The sequence below is a fragment of the Octodon degus genome, unplaced genomic scaffold (genome assembly GCF_000260255.1).
Source record: "Octodon degus isolate 3935 unplaced genomic scaffold, OctDeg1.0 scaffold00125, whole genome shotgun sequence".
Taxonomy (NCBI): Eukaryota; Metazoa; Chordata; class Mammalia; order Rodentia; family Octodontidae; genus Octodon; species Octodon degus.
In genome coordinates this window covers 3,733,807-3,749,134 of record NW_004524701.1, presented here as the reverse complement: position 1 = coordinate 3,749,134, position 15,328 = coordinate 3,733,807, and the positions used below count along the sequence as shown (strand labels likewise).

Here is a 15,328-nt window from a genome sequence, read left to right as displayed (position 1 = left end):
ACAGATATCTCTTGACATTTTTGTTTTATTTCTTGGGTGTACTTAATAGTGGAATTTTTGGATCTTAGGTTAATTGTTTTTTAAAACTACTAGAGATTTCTGCTGCTTTCATAATTGCTGCAGTAATTTATATTTCCACCAAATATGTGCAGCTATTCCCTTTTCTCCAGCTCTCTGGTTTTCTTTTGTCTTTTTGATACCAGCAATTCTAATAGAGGTAAAGTGACATATCTTTGTAATATGCATATTGTTTAGCATAATTGTTGGTATTGCACATTTTTTCATATACCTTTGGCTTATGTATATCTTTTATAAATCATGAATATTTGGGTATTTTGTTCATTTTTAAACAAGGTTATTTATTTTCTTGTGATTGCAATATTTGAATGCTTAATATCTTTTTGATGTTAATCCCTTATTAGATGTGTGTTTGCAACTGTTTTTTTACCACTTTATAGGTTGCCGCTTCACTCTCTCTCTTTCATGGAGTTTTGTTGTTGTTGTTGTTGTTCTTTTTTGTTTTTGAGACAAGATCTCTGTATCTAGTAAAGGCTGGCCGTGAACTCCCTTATATAGTCCAGACTGGCCTGGAACTCACTGTGAGCCTCCTGCCTCAGCCTCACCAGGGCTGGGATTAGAAGGATATGACACCATGACCAGCACTCTGCTGACTGGGTGCTTTGCTGTGTCAAAAGTTTCACCACTGATGCAATCTCATTTTCTTATTCTTGCACTTCGGGCTTGAGCTTTTGGGGTCATATTAAAAAAATTAATTTGGGTTTGCCCTTGCTTTATTCATGCAATTTTAGCTTTAGTCCTTGAATTTAAGTAGAGTTGATGTATGTATATGTGTATGATTTTTATATGGCATGAGATAAGCTTCTATTTTTGTCATGTAGAAATTGTTTTTCTAAGAGTATTTATCCATATTTTTCATTTGCTTTTGTGTTTTTGACATGTTTAAAAAATTAATCAACTGTAAATATGTGAATTTATTTCTGGGTCTTTGTTCTTTTTGATTGGTCTATGTATTTTTTTTAAAATCAGTGTCATTTTGTTTTGATTACAGTATCTTTGAAGTAGACTTTTGAAATCAGGTACTGTAATGTATTCAGATTTGTTTTCTTAAGATTTCATGGAGTTGGTTGTTGGAATTGGTGTCACACACCTATAATCCCAACACTCAGGAGGCTGAAGCAGGAGGTCACTATGAGTTTAAGGCCAGCCTAGGCTAAATAGTGTCTTGGCCCAGCCTTAACTACATATCAAGACCATGTCTCAAAACACAACAGCGAGGAAAAGATTTAATGGGGATTTGGGGTCTTTTATTTTGGTTCCACATGACTTTCAGGATTGTGTTTCCTACTTCTGTCAAGAATACTATCACTGGGGCTGGGGAGATGGCTCAGTGGAATAAGTGTTTCCCTGGCAAGCACAAGGGCCTGAGTTCAATCCCCGGTTCTGCCAAAAAAAAAAAAAGAATGCTATCACTATGTTTATGGACATCAAAATGGAGCTGTAGATTGGCTCTGGGTGGCAGAGATATCTTAATAATAGTAACACTTTCAAGTCTGGCACATGAATTTGTATCATCTTCAATGCCTCCCATTAAAGTTTTGTGGTTTTTCTAAAGATCTTCAGCTCACGTAGTCCTAGGGTTACTTTTGGTGTGGTTGCAAATGGCCTTGTTCTCTTGATTTCTTTTTCCTGATGCTTGCTATTTCATAGAAACACTACTGATTGTATGTTGGTTTTATATCCTGAAACTTCACTGAATTTATTAGTTCAAGCAGTTTATTTGGTGGCATCATTACTTTCTTTCTTTCTTTCTTTCTTTCTTTCTTTCTTTCTTTCTTTCTTTCTTTCATTTTTATTTTTTGGCAGAACTGGGGATTGAACTCAGGCCCTTGCACTTGCCAGGGAAGCACTTATTCCACGGAGCCATCTCCCTGGCCCCGGCATCATTACTCTTGCAAACAAGGACAGTGTAACTTCCTTCATCCAGTTTGACTGTTCTCTTTTCTTTTCTCTTCTTTCTTTTCTTTCTTTTAAATAATTGCTCTGGCTAAGACTTCCAATTCTATGTTAAACAAAAGTGGTCTTGTTCTAGGCTTTACTTTTTTTTTCACTCACTCCACAAATGTGTATGAAGCACCTATTGCTAGACAAATTTCAGTGTTGGGGATACAGTGGGAAACAAGGTAGAAAGTCCCTACCTTAGTGAATTTACATTCTCAAGGAGAGATGGGCAGCAAAGAAGTACATGATATGCTTGATGGTGCTTTCTTTTAAATTAGCAATGGGGCTGGGGAGATACCTCAGCTGTCTAGGCACCTGCCTGGCAAGCTTAAGGACCTGGGTTCAAGCCCTGTTACTGCATGCTGCACTGGCCCCACCCCCCAGACGTGCTGAGCCGGCCACCTAGTCAGGGTATGGTAATGTAGGTCTGTAATCCCAGCACTGGGGAGACTGAGACAGGAGGATCACTGTCCGTCCAAGCTGCATAGTGAGACCCTGTGACAAATATGTATTTTTTAAAAATGGCCTTAATTACGTTGCAGTCCCTCATTCTACACCTAAATTAGAGGTATAGAATTGAACTTCTATCATTAAAGATGCTGAAGTTCGGCAATTTTTTTTCTATGCATTGCAATGACCATATAGTTTCCCCCTTTATTCTGTTAACATGATATATCATGTTGGAACCATACTCCCAGCCTGGAATAAATCTTCTTTGATCGTGGCGATTGATCCTACTAATGTGCTGTTGGATTCAGCTGTCAGAATTTGTTGAAGATTTTTAAATCTCTGTTCTTCAGGATAATTGACCTCAAACTTTTCTTGTATCCTTCTGGTATGAGGATAATGCTGGCCTTGTAACATGAATGTGAAAAATACCTGTTCTTTAATTTTTTGGTGAAACATGCAAAGGATTCTTAGTTCTTGTTTAAATGTTTGGTAGAATCCAGCATTAAAGCCATTAGATTCTAGGCATTTCTTAGGAGATTTTATATTATTGATTTAATTTTCTTATTCATTGTCCAATTCAGATTTTCTCTCTCTTGTGATTCAGTCTTCATAAGTTGCTTATTTCTTAGATTTCTCTTGATCACAAAGACAGTAAATATAACTTCAATAAACTTATACTTGTAACAAAGCTAATATTCCAAGAATTTTAAATTTGCAACTGCACAACATAATTTTAATTAAATTATTCTGTTTATATATTAAGGATTACATTGAAAATTCAAGGAAAGCACTTCAGAGAAAAGCTGAGAAATCTTGTGTTTACAATGTCTTTCTTTCTTGCTGTAGTTTAAAAGCTGACCAATGACTTTGTGTGGCACAACTTCTCATCTTGATTGTGAAGTCTTACCTTTCAAGTTATCGCATTTTGCTTATTATACTGAGAGTTCTAGGTTGCTAAAATAATTATCAGTTTTTATGGTATGAAATCCTTTTAAATAATGACAGGGTATTTTGTGATTTAATTTACATTAAGCCATCTAGAACTGATATGTTTCATATTTTAGATCATATTACTGAAGACTAATAGGATTAGGCTCTGAATAGAAGCATGAGGAAGATACCACAGTAATTCAATAAAATGTAATATATTTTGTAATATATTCCAGAACATTGCTACCTGCAGCTTTGTACATTTCCCACCAACTAGTGTCTTAACTATGAATGTCCTATAATGAAATTTGGCAGAGAACTGCGGTTCTTCTCCTACTAGAGAGATGGCTACAGGAAGCCAAATGACCAGGACTGCACAGCAGGTGATCTCAGAGCTTCCCAGTCCCATCAGAAAGGCAAAGTCACTGGGCAGGAGGAGGAGCAGGATAGCTCAGAAACGCATAGCACCTAAGCTAAAGTTGACTTAGGCTGGCTCTCATTGGAGCATTCATGGAATATTGAAAATGCAGAATGGTGACCATATTTAAAAATAGCATAAGATGGTATGTAATTCTTAAGTACCACCTAATAAACAAAACCCTATTATGTAATAAGGAAGCTGCTCAAATCTGGGTAATTTGATCCATATTTATATTTCTGCAACTACATAATTTCTGACATTGGTACACTTTCAGTACTTGTTTGATGACATTACTACAGCTACGATTTCTGTGGTAATATGGATATTTAAGTAATTATATAGTGGGAATCATATATTTGCAATCACTTTACAGTAAAATCCTAGAAAAAATATGAGTTGTGGTGCCTGGCTAGTATTATGAAATTAAACTTATTCAAAAGAAGAGCCATAAATGTCATTACAGGTTTTACTGCCATCTTTATGCATGGTCTCACAGAGATCCAAACAGAAGGCTAATTTTGGATGTCTATGTTCTTTGAAATTCTCTGTTAACATGTACGTTCTCATAGTCACTATAAGATGTCTTGGCATAGCATGCTAATTACTTTCCTGCATTCTGGCTCCCAACCACAAGGAATCCTATTATAAAAGCAAATCACTGCAAACTTCAAACAGCGTGCATCTTTGAGATGTCACTATTAAAGGAAACACAGTGATGGGAAATCTTTGATGTTATCAGATGTGATGGAAACTACACATTTATATTTGTGTAAATCCTGTAGACTGAAGCATTTCCCCCACCCTTAAATAACCTGAAACCAATCTCAAGTTCCCAAACACTCTTCAAAGCAACCCTCCTTGGAAGTAATTCTGATGGTATTTCAAATTTCAAGGAAGCTTGTTTTTTTCTATCTCAAGACTTGAAGCAGATTTGAAATTTTACTTTCAAAGAGAAAAGATGTTATCTACCTTCATCCAAACTGCTGGGCTCGGGACTGATGGGCAAAATGTCATTGGCAATGAACATACTATGTTCATGAGACAGTGGTGTTCTACTGTGGAGATCAGAGCCCAAGTGAGGCAGCCAGCAAACTCTGAGCTGTGAGTGCTTAGATTCTGCCTGCAAAAGTTCTTCCTTGGTCTTGTGTTGTTGACCAAATATCAGAATGTAAACTTTGAGCTGTGTGGCAGAACAAATGCACTCAACTGTGACTGCCCGTCTTCTCCTGAATGGGGCATCTGTAAAGCTGAAGGCAAAAACTGGTGTTTGCTTCCCTCCAGGCCCACAGGGAGCCTGGCTGAACAGTTCTAAACATTCATCTTGGGAGTCACTCCTGCAGCAGGCGGGGCTGTCAGTGGCTTCTTAAAAGGCTTCAGATTTGTGGTCAGTAGAAACATCCATGAATCTGTTGGATACAGGCTACAGTGGACCTAGTAAAGTTCCACTAGCATTTAATTAGGTTTCCTGTAATTGCTGTAAGTAAAAGAGAGGAATGAAACCTGAGGTTATCATCTTGGGACTCAAAATATTTGTATGTGGTTTTAATATCCTGAGCCCATTTGTTGCTGTTCTGCGTTTTGGAAAGAGCCATTATAGTTTGAAAGAAATACACACTGCACATTTATCAGCCCTTTGGTGACTGTAAATGTCCTGCATCAAGTTTAAAGGACGAGCTTTGTTTCCAGTTGCTGAATTTCTGCCTGGAGAAGGAATGCATAAACAAGTAAAATAGGAAAAGCAGTAAATATGAGAGTGGGGAAAAGAAAAAGAGAAGAAGGTAGGGCTTGAGGCCACACTCAACTTTGCATAGACACAGTTTTTTGGGCAAAGGAGTAATAAGAAAAAAACCTCACAATAAGATATGAAAAATAGGAGAACTGAGAAGGAACCGACAAAAGGGGAGGAAAAGAGTGATGTTTGTTAATACCATTGACATTTCTCTGTTAAGATTATGGTATTAATTGGTCACTGACTATAATGAGTTATTAATCTTTTCATAGAGGAGTAAGAGGTTGAAATATGCCATGTACTTTAAAATTCTTTCTAACTTAGTTATTATATAAGCTAACATAAAAGATTACTAATTTGAAAAACTTTAAATATTTTCTTATATACTTAATATTTTTTTTGTATGTGTGTGTGGCCACCTCAGCCTGCCCTGTGGGTGGGGTTGGCCCAGCATGTGGTGCTGGCCCAGCATGTGGTGCCAGGGATCGAACCCAGTTCCTGCCCTTGCCTAAGCAGGTGCGTTAGACCACTGAGTTATCTCACCAGCCCCCTTAATAAAGTTTTGAGAATGTAGTTGGTCCTGTAGGACCTTGCCCTTTTTCTGGATTATGAAATCTGACTCCCTGATACTCAGTCCAGTTCAATCTGTAGCAGATCTAAGGACCCAGTAGTTTCCGTGACTCAAGCCCCATCGTTTTAGTAGATGAACAGCCCTATGTATTTTGAAGGAAAATATTGTTTCTTACCCTATAGGGTAATACCTACTTCCTGTCATCTACTTGCTTAAAACAGTTTATTGATATCCATTGCTCTCAGGAAGAAACCCAAAGCCTTCAAGAGGCAGGGAAAAGATTCTCACACCTGTCAAAAAAGTACTTGTCGGGCCATGGTTTACTGGATCCCAGCCTCAAAGTTTCGTATTTAATGAGTCTGAAATAAGGCCTGGGATTTGCATTTGCAACAGATCCCCAGGTGGTGCTTATGAAACTGTTTTGGGGCCACACTCAGAACCACTGGAGTCCAAGGCTGTATACATCGGATCTTCTCTTGTCTTCAGTCCCTGTGCATGCCAGGCTCCTCTGTGTCCCATGGTATTAGTTTTCTATGAGGTTCTCAATCTCTAAATTGTCTTGCTTACAGACTGACTCATATAGAATCCTTCATTCTAGATTGCTTTCCCTTATGATTTCTTTTCATCCCTATACACTCAAGACAGTTTTTCCCTCTGTGCTTCATACATGTACTTAACTACCAAGTTATACTCTTGGTGAGCTCCAGCCCATAAAGAGTTGTGATAAAAGACAGAATTGTTAACATGAACTATAAGTTCATGTTAACAATTACAATATTACAAGTTCATTGAACATGGTGACCATCTTACTCATTAGAATATCACAAGTGTCTAATATGGCATCTATTACATAATCAATGATACATATTTATTGAATGAATGAATGAATATGAACAAATACATAGCAATTCCTTTAATCATTTTTACTGTTCTCATCCTTGTCCTAAGGTGAGTTCTCTTACTCCATAGCGGTGTTCTGCTGGTTCTTGTGGTGGATGCTGCATTCTGGAAATGCATGCATTCAGGCTCCAGGAGAACTAGCAGTTGAAGTTCTTCATACGTTTTTCAAATAATTTTTCTTTCTCACTCCAGAGGTATATTGCAGAATGAACCTCTGAAACAGCCTTCACATTGCAAGATAAATTCCCCTCAAATGATAATTTCAGTTTTTATTTCAATTTTTGTTATTTAGGATTACATAGTGCTATGAAATAAATTCCAGTTAGTCACAGAGAAATTACAGAGAAGCATTTCTTGGAACATTATACATTAAAATCATAAAGCCATATATTCTTTTACTAGGATTCCATAGGTTTGTTCACTGAAGTTCGCATTTCTTTAAAAAAACTGTAATTATAACTGAAGCATAACTGTTAAGGTAATCTAATTGTTAAAATAACAGGTTTAGATCATACACGTAGATTGTTCTCTCTCATCTCCTGCGATGACTTAGGAAGATTTAGGTGTGGTAATATTGTGAGTAGCAGCTGGGCTTCTTAGCTTCCACCTGCCTAACTGAGGTAGAATCCTTAGAAGATGTGAAATCCAGACTGCCCTGGATATCTAAGCAGTTGGGAGATAAATATTTGCATGCTATTTGGGGAAAGCTGTTATTTTGCAGAGTGCTCTTCACTTTGATTCTCAGGGGAGCTTCAAAGGTTTGAAACAGCCCTGAGAGAACTGAAAAGCTGTTGGGTGAGGTGAGTGCGGCCAGCAGATGAAAGAGCATGTGCATCTGAATGCTGAGTGGCGGGCACGTGAGGCGGCACGTGAGGCGGCACGTGAGGCCTGCCGAGGGCAGGACACCTCTCCGTCCTGTTGGCACAGTCTGCACCTGACTTGGGCCTTCCTTTCTCTCTTCAGGTCTCATCGTCCGGGAAGTGAGCATTGAGATTTCTCGGCAGCAAGTGGAAGAACTCTTCGGGCCTGAAGACTACTGGTGCCAGTGTGTGGCCTGGAGCTCGGCGGGCACCACGAAGAGCCGGAAGGCCTATGTGCGCATCGCATGTGAGTCCCCGCACAGATGCAGAGGCCTGCAGAGGCCGGTGGGGGTATATGAAGGTGTAGACTGCCACTGACCGGGCAGGTAACCCTGGTCACAACTCCTTGTTAAACACTGTTCCCCGGGGCTGGTGAGATGGCGCAGTGGCCCCAAGCCCTGCTTAGGCAAGCCTAGGCAAGTGAGGGGAGGGTGGTTTGATTCCCTGCGCCACGTGCTGCGCCAGCCTTGCCCCCAGGGCGAGCTGAGCTGGACACAGAGTCCAGGGTGTGCACGCCTATAATCGCAGCCCTGGGGAGGCTGAAAGCAGGAGGATCACCCAGTCGGAGCTGCATAGTGAGACCCTGTAACAACCAAATACATTAAAACAGAACAAAACAAAGAAAGAAGAAAAAAAAAAGCTGTTCCCAGATTTGTGCATTTGAGCCGCATGTTCCTCCTAAAGCACTACAATATTTTTTTCCCTCAAGGAGCTGTGTAGTGCTGCTTTAGGGAGGTGAAAAATTTGTGCCACTTTCAAAAGACTGATTTTTCAAAATTACTAATAATTAGGCTACAAAAAAATCAAATAGCTTTCTCTTTTTTTCTCCTTATGCCAGCGAGTTAAGACAGTATTATATTGTGTTCTTTCTGGAAAAAGGGACCACCCAGCTCAGGCATCTTGGTTGCTTAGAACTGTTCTGCTACACTGGAACACAGCAGTGTGTCCAAGTTGGGTTAATTTCTAGAGTACTCATGTTTTGAAAGAAGCTAAAAGTGCGTCACTCACACAAAAAGGTTCCCGGTCCAACAGGCAGGAAAGCTCCCTGGTAAGCAGAGCTCCCAAGGGTCTTCCCCGTAAACCTGCTGTGACTCTTGAGGATCTGAAAGTATACTGTATCCCAGGAGGGTCGCAACCTGCAGCTCCTGCCGCCCACACGTTCCTAGCCTGGACCTGCTGTTCTGGCGCATCAGAAGAGCTGTTTGTACCTGACTTAGAGGTCCTGACTGAGAAGCTTCACATGTGGGAGACACCACTGAAACTGTTTTATTTTCTGATCCTTTTGCGTCTAACTCCATTGTGTGGCGGGTGCTGCTACCACATCTGATGTGGCATTGAGTCGACTCTGACTGCCTCTGCTCTCAGTTTTACACTCCTTTCTTGTGTTTCCTTGAAGTAGATCTGAACTCTTGGAAATACTCTCCTTTTAGTCTTCAGGGCTCAAGTCTTTCCTGCTTCCACATCCCCACAAATGCAGGCTTCCAACAGCTTCAGTCTCTTCTGTTCATGTTTTCACCCCTGCCTCAAATGTTACAGGGACTCTTACAAAAAAACCTATAATTCCTTATCAAAGTGTCAGCAACTGGATGGCTTAAAGACAAGAAATGCCTTTTTTGCAATTTTGAAGGCTAGAAGTTTCAGATCAAGGCCTCAGCAGGCGCGGTTTCTTCTGTGGCCTCTCTGTGGAGCTTGCAAATGCCACGCTATACTTGCGTGTGCATGTGCCCTTTCCCTCTTTGTGTACCTTGTGGGTGTGTCTATTTCCTGTTCTTAGAAGGACGCTCATAAGAATTGATTAGGGCCCACTGCAACATCCTTATTTTAAATCAGTCACCTCTTCATAGGGTTGTTTCCAAATATAGTCGCGTTCTGAGACCTCGAGCTTTGGGTATTCAAAGTAAGAACTCGGGGAAGGGAGTTCAGCCCTTAATCACCAGAGAACCTGATTTCCATCTGCACACTGTGCTCCTAGCTCTGTCTGACCATTGAACATTTTTCCATTTCAGTTGTATGAGATTAGAAGTACTTTGATTTCCATGCCTTTCAGCATGGAAATTGTTCGTGCTTATGGGCTTCACTCATATCTTCCTTTCATAATAAAAAATCAGTTTATCCAACAAATGTTTCATGAGGATTACTCTGTTCTTGGATGGTGGTGGGTGCAGGGAATGTGCTAGAAACAAAAGCATCTACCTGTCCCTGCCTTCCTGGAGGGTTTGTTTTATTGCAGAGCGATAAACTGTGTATAAAATAAATAACCATCATGGAAGGAGTGAGTCCTGTGGCAAAGGATGCAGGGAAATGGAATATAAGGTGCTGGGGGAGTGGTCAGGAGTTTTCTGAAGCTCTGACCAGATGGGAGGGAGGAACTCAGCCACGGGCACAGCGGGCAGAGCAGGTAGACTCACCTGAGGCATGTGGGTGCTGGCAGCTCCCAGGATACCCAGAATGGCCTGAGGGGCTGACAGAGAGCTAGATGAAAGGAGATTCCTTGCTGGATGAGAAAGAAAGGCCCTGGGCCAGACCCAGGCCAGAGGAGGTGCTGGGCTCTAGCTGTAGTGCTGTCTTCAGTTTCAGGAAGGATGGGAACAATTGGGAGTCTCACCTGCAGAGAAAGTCCACCAGATTCACCAGCATCCCTTGGCTGCTGCTGAGAGACTGAGAGGGGAAAGGGTGGCAGCAGGAAGACCAGCTGGGAGGCTGCTGCTCTGAGAGCAGAGGGTCCTGGAGAGAGAGAGCATTTGGTGAGGACATTCAGGGAAGCGCTGTTGCAGAGAGTTTGGATGTGGGGAGCGCAAGCAAAGCGTGCGTGGTTCCAAAGGTTTGTGCCTTTTGGATTTCTGTCAGATGCTTTTGTGAAACTGTTTGTGCCCCTGGGTGGAGGATAGGTGTTCCGTGCTATATTTTCGGGACACACTTTTACTACATATCTTGACCTATGTGAATTCCTTTGTTGTAATGATTGCTTCATGTAGTGAGTTCCTTGTGATCAAGAGTCCTGTTTCACTTTTTATCTTCAGAGTTTAGAACAATGCTTAGAATATCCTAGATTAAATGTTTGAAGAATAGTTTTGAATTAGGGCTGCTATAAAGAATTTCATGTGATGATTATTAAAATACTCTATATTAATCTTTCCTCTTTGTGTTTGTCTGACGAGATTCAATCTTTTTTTTTTTTTCTTCCCAGAACTAGACATTGAACTCAGGCCCTTGTGCTTGCCAGGGATGTAGGATTACTGAGCCATCTCCCCGGCCCCAAGATTCACTCTTTATTTTAAGTGAAAGAAGTAAACGAAAGTTTCTCTGAAGTAGCCTGTGAGAGGGACACGCATGCAGGAGGTGTAGTGAGGATGCTTTTGGAAATGGCACCCAACGGATATTAGGGTGTTATGTGGAGGAACCAAGGTAATAGGATGGGGCCAGACAGGCAGAATGCAGCTTCGTGCTAATATGATAAAGGAGAGGCTCAGAAGTCTGGGATTCAGATGGACACAAGCAAAGTGTATGCAATGCAATCCAATATTTTGTAAAATTAATGGACAAATGATTTTTAAAAATTTACATTTCTTACATATAACTATATGTATTTTTTAACATAAAAAATCAGATAGACATACGTATAAGCCCCCTTCTCTCTTTGTAGTGTATTGTGTTATTTGCTATTTAATTTGTGGATTTTAAACATAGCTTAGCATTTTTAAACAAAAAGAAAACAATTCTTCCATAGGAAAAGATTAATTGATCCCCATCACCTTTTCCCCCTGTAATATTTCAGAGTGGTTCACTCTCCCTTCAAGATTAGCCAAATGTATGTGTGGCGGAGCAACACCATCCACGTAAGGTGGTTCCATTTGGATATAAAAGGGTTAAGCACCAGTGCTGTCTGTCAAGGTCGCACTTACAAAGGCGTTGCAGGCCTCACTGCTGCTGCAGAAAGCCAGTTGAGCTTCAGTCTTCCCTAGCTTGGATGAGCAAGACTTCGCCCTGCATTGCTGGACACATGGCCATCACGTAGACTGCTCCTGATGTTTCAGTCCATCACAGGTGCAGAGAACCATGGCGCTGAGGTTAAATAAGTGCAATTGCCTTTCACCTAATTAAATTTATGCCCATTAAGAGCTCTGTGTTGGGGTTCCTCCTTCCTTGAAAAAGCTCTATTTTCACAAGTTTATGAAGTAGAAATGAATATTGATCATTATTTCATATAAGTTTGCGAATGATATTTTACACATTAAAATTGCATAAAATGAAAAATAAATTTGTGAGGTAATCAGGGCAGAGAAAGAAAATTGGAAATCTGAAAGGTAGAATCTGTGAGCGGGAGCTAAGGATGCAACCAGCACAGAGGTCACAGATGCAGGCAAGAAGCCCCAGGTGGACTGCAGGAAGCTGTCATCCTGGCGGAGCCGCAGCAACAGTGCCTGTCTCAGGAATACTCTTGGCTGCAGTCTGGCTGCAGTGGGGCCAAGCTGCACTGGGGATGCTGCCCTTCAGGGAAGTGCGTGGGTGAGGCCCCAAGCGAAGTGTTCTAGAGCTCACACATGGAGCCAGGTTGACCCAGGTTCATATCCTAGTTACAACACTGATGGATGAGATCTTGGTCAACTTACTTAACCTCTGTGAGCCTTCATTTCATCAAGCATAAAGTGAAAAAAATAGGGTTATTTTATGATACAATGCAGTACATTTGTCAAGTGTGTGGCACGCTGTAGTGCCAAGTGAATTCACAAAGGTGTTCAGTGAATGACAGTAATGTACTTGATAACAGATAGAACAGTTTAAATACCTTTATATGTTGATTTTAAAGCTTATCAAACTAAGCAAACTTTGAACACCATAAGTCCTTGCAACCCAGGGCTGGAGTTTCTATCCAAGAAGCTAAAATTTCCTTCAATTCATACACCATTAGATCATATTTTTCTCTGAGCCTGAGGTTGGAGAATGCCACCTGGTCACCTTTCTACAATCCACAAGTGACAGCAGGGTTTACAAGTGTAGATAATCCATCTTCCTGGGGATGGCAGGAGAGTCCCTCAGGATTCTTCTCTATCATCTGTGCAAACCAATAAATCACAGCCAGTGCCACAAGAGCAGAGCACAGAGAGCAACGAGGCAGTTCCCCCAAATTTAAAGGTAGTGAAGGTCACCCTTTCCTCACTCCTTTCACAACCACTCTGCCTTTCCATGGATCAGAATGACCATGGGAGCCACCTGAGAGTTTGAGTCAGTGCTATGTATAATTGTGAGTGTGTATGTGCTTTGCAGACTGTCTGTCGAGAGCAGCAGTGTCCAGGAGAATACCAGCCCATTTCTCTAGTGGCCACGCTGTTCCAAAAAGAAAAAAAAAAAAAAGTGAATGAAATATATCAAAACTAGCATTTCAGCTTATACTAACATAGAAGAGTGCTAGTTTTTTTTTTCTTTTCTCAGATTAATCTTGAGGTTGCATGTGTGTAACTCAGGACTTCTCAGTTATGACCAGCCTCAGGTGAAGGCCTACAACACTGCGCAGGTAACAGAAGTGCTATTCCAGTCACTTTCCAGGAATCAACTCTGACAGCCCTTGCACTGCTTGCACCTGACAGGTGCTATTGTGGTTTATATCTGGTTGTCTCCCCAAAACCTCATGCAGTCATGGGCCAGACTTCTAGTGATTAATTGTGATTGTGATTTGCTGGGATAATGGGTGTGAGTGCTACACCCAGCCTGGGGCAGATAACTTGAATCAAAATCAGGGAGACAAACTTGCTCTCTGTTGCCCTTATTGCTGCTACTCCTCCCATTTGTTGTCATTATTTTGCTGTTTTCCTCTGCCAAGAACTGCTGCCCTTTGCCATGTGTTGCTCTGCATTGGAGCCAGCTGAGTATGAACTGAAATTTTCACTAACTGTGAGCTAAACAAACTTTTCCTTCCTTCATTTCTTGTGTTGGGTATTTTGACTCAGCAACAAGAGAAGAGTAACCAAGACAGAATTTAGTACCAGAGAAGTGAGGGTTTTGCTGACTAAACCTGACCATGTGGTTTATCAGCTTGTGGGAATGGCTTATGGGAAGAGATCAGAAGGGTTCAGAGATGTTGCCTGTGAGACAAGCACTGGAACAGCTTTCGCTCTTCTGTGTGGAAGATCCTGGTCAGAGCTCAGAAGGCCAGAATGATGATAGAAAGCCTGTAAGGACCAGGCTGGGGAAGAAGAACTGCACTGATTGTTAGACTTCAGACGGTTTGTGTTTTGAGTTGGCAGAAAGTTTGTCTGCATCTTGCTCATGCCCAGAGATTTTACCTATGACTCAGATTAAGCATGGCAGACTGCTTAATCTTGCAAATGAAATTTCAAGGCAGTCAAATGTTGAAGCAGTGGCATGGCTATAGTATGGAGATTTTAGTCAGATATATGTTGAGAATCAAGATCAAAGAGCCCAGAGGATGATTTAAAATGTTGTGAGTTTGGCCCAGAAAGGAAGTCCCCCGTAAAGCTGTGGCTTGCAAATAAAGAGCTAAGAGGATCTCCATGGCTGAGAAGGAATAAGAGAGTGAAAAAGATGGCCTGAGGGGATCACAAGAGGCATGTCTCCACCCTTTGCAGCCTCAGAACTGCAATAGTAAGGGACTTTGCCTTGGAGAGAAAGCTGCAGAGTTCCAACATGTGGCCATGTTTCACAATGGTGACAACAGTCATACCACATTCCAGAATGGTGGTGGCATAGACATTTTATTCCCCAAAATCAGGTTCAGAGTATTCAGTGATCCAGAAACTTGACACCTACAGCCAAAAGAGAAAGAAGCCTGGCTGTTGCTCCCACTGTCAGCAGACCTCAGCATTATCCAGGAGGCATTGGTTTTAGGCACAGGCAGAATGCAAGAGTTCTGAGGTTAAGGCTTCTACCCAGATTTTAGAAGGCCTGGGAGGCCAAGAAGTGTGCCCCTGGGAGGGCAGTGTGTGAAGCTAGCTGTGAGTGAGAAGCCTATTTAGTGGAAACCCCAGAAGTTTGGAAAAGCCAAGAACATGGATCATCTAATGGAAACTGGAAGGAGGGAGCAAATCTGGCCTAATAGAGAAGCCATGGGAGCTGCAACTACCCAGAAGTGCCATAGGGGCAGAGCTGCATGGAGCTCACAATTTGCCACAGATTGCTTCAGATGTTTCCCATGGAAATATAGGACTTAATTCTTCTGGATTTTTGACTTGCTTTTCTCCTATTGCTTGGTATCCTGCTGTGTGTACCTTTTGGAATAGTAATGTTTATCTTGCATCCTTAAATGTTGGAAGTGTTTAACTTTTCATTTGTACAGGGGCTCACAGCTAAGAATCTGCCTTAGATCTTGGAGTAAACTTGGGACTTGGACTTTTCAGCAATGCTGAAACCATTAGGACTTCGGCAACTCTTAGAGATGGACTAGAATGCCTTTTGCACAAAGAGATGTGCATGAGTCTTTGGGGGTCCCAGGA

The 15,328-nt window shown here is 41.3% G+C and overlaps 1 protein-coding gene across 2 annotated transcripts in view; it reads left to right on the top strand.

The window, feature by feature from the left end:
* The window catches only part of Unc5c (unc-5 netrin receptor C), a 365,338-nt gene that overhangs the window by 232,636 nt on the left and 117,374 nt on the right, over window positions 1-15,328 (top strand). For both annotated transcript variants that reach the window (XM_004640635.2, XM_004640634.2), the window contains exon 3: window positions 7,984-8,127. In XM_004640635.2, the coding sequence (XP_004640692.1) occupies window positions 7,984-8,127 (144 nt within the window). The remainder of the gene's footprint in view (window positions 1-7,983; window positions 8,128-15,328) is intronic.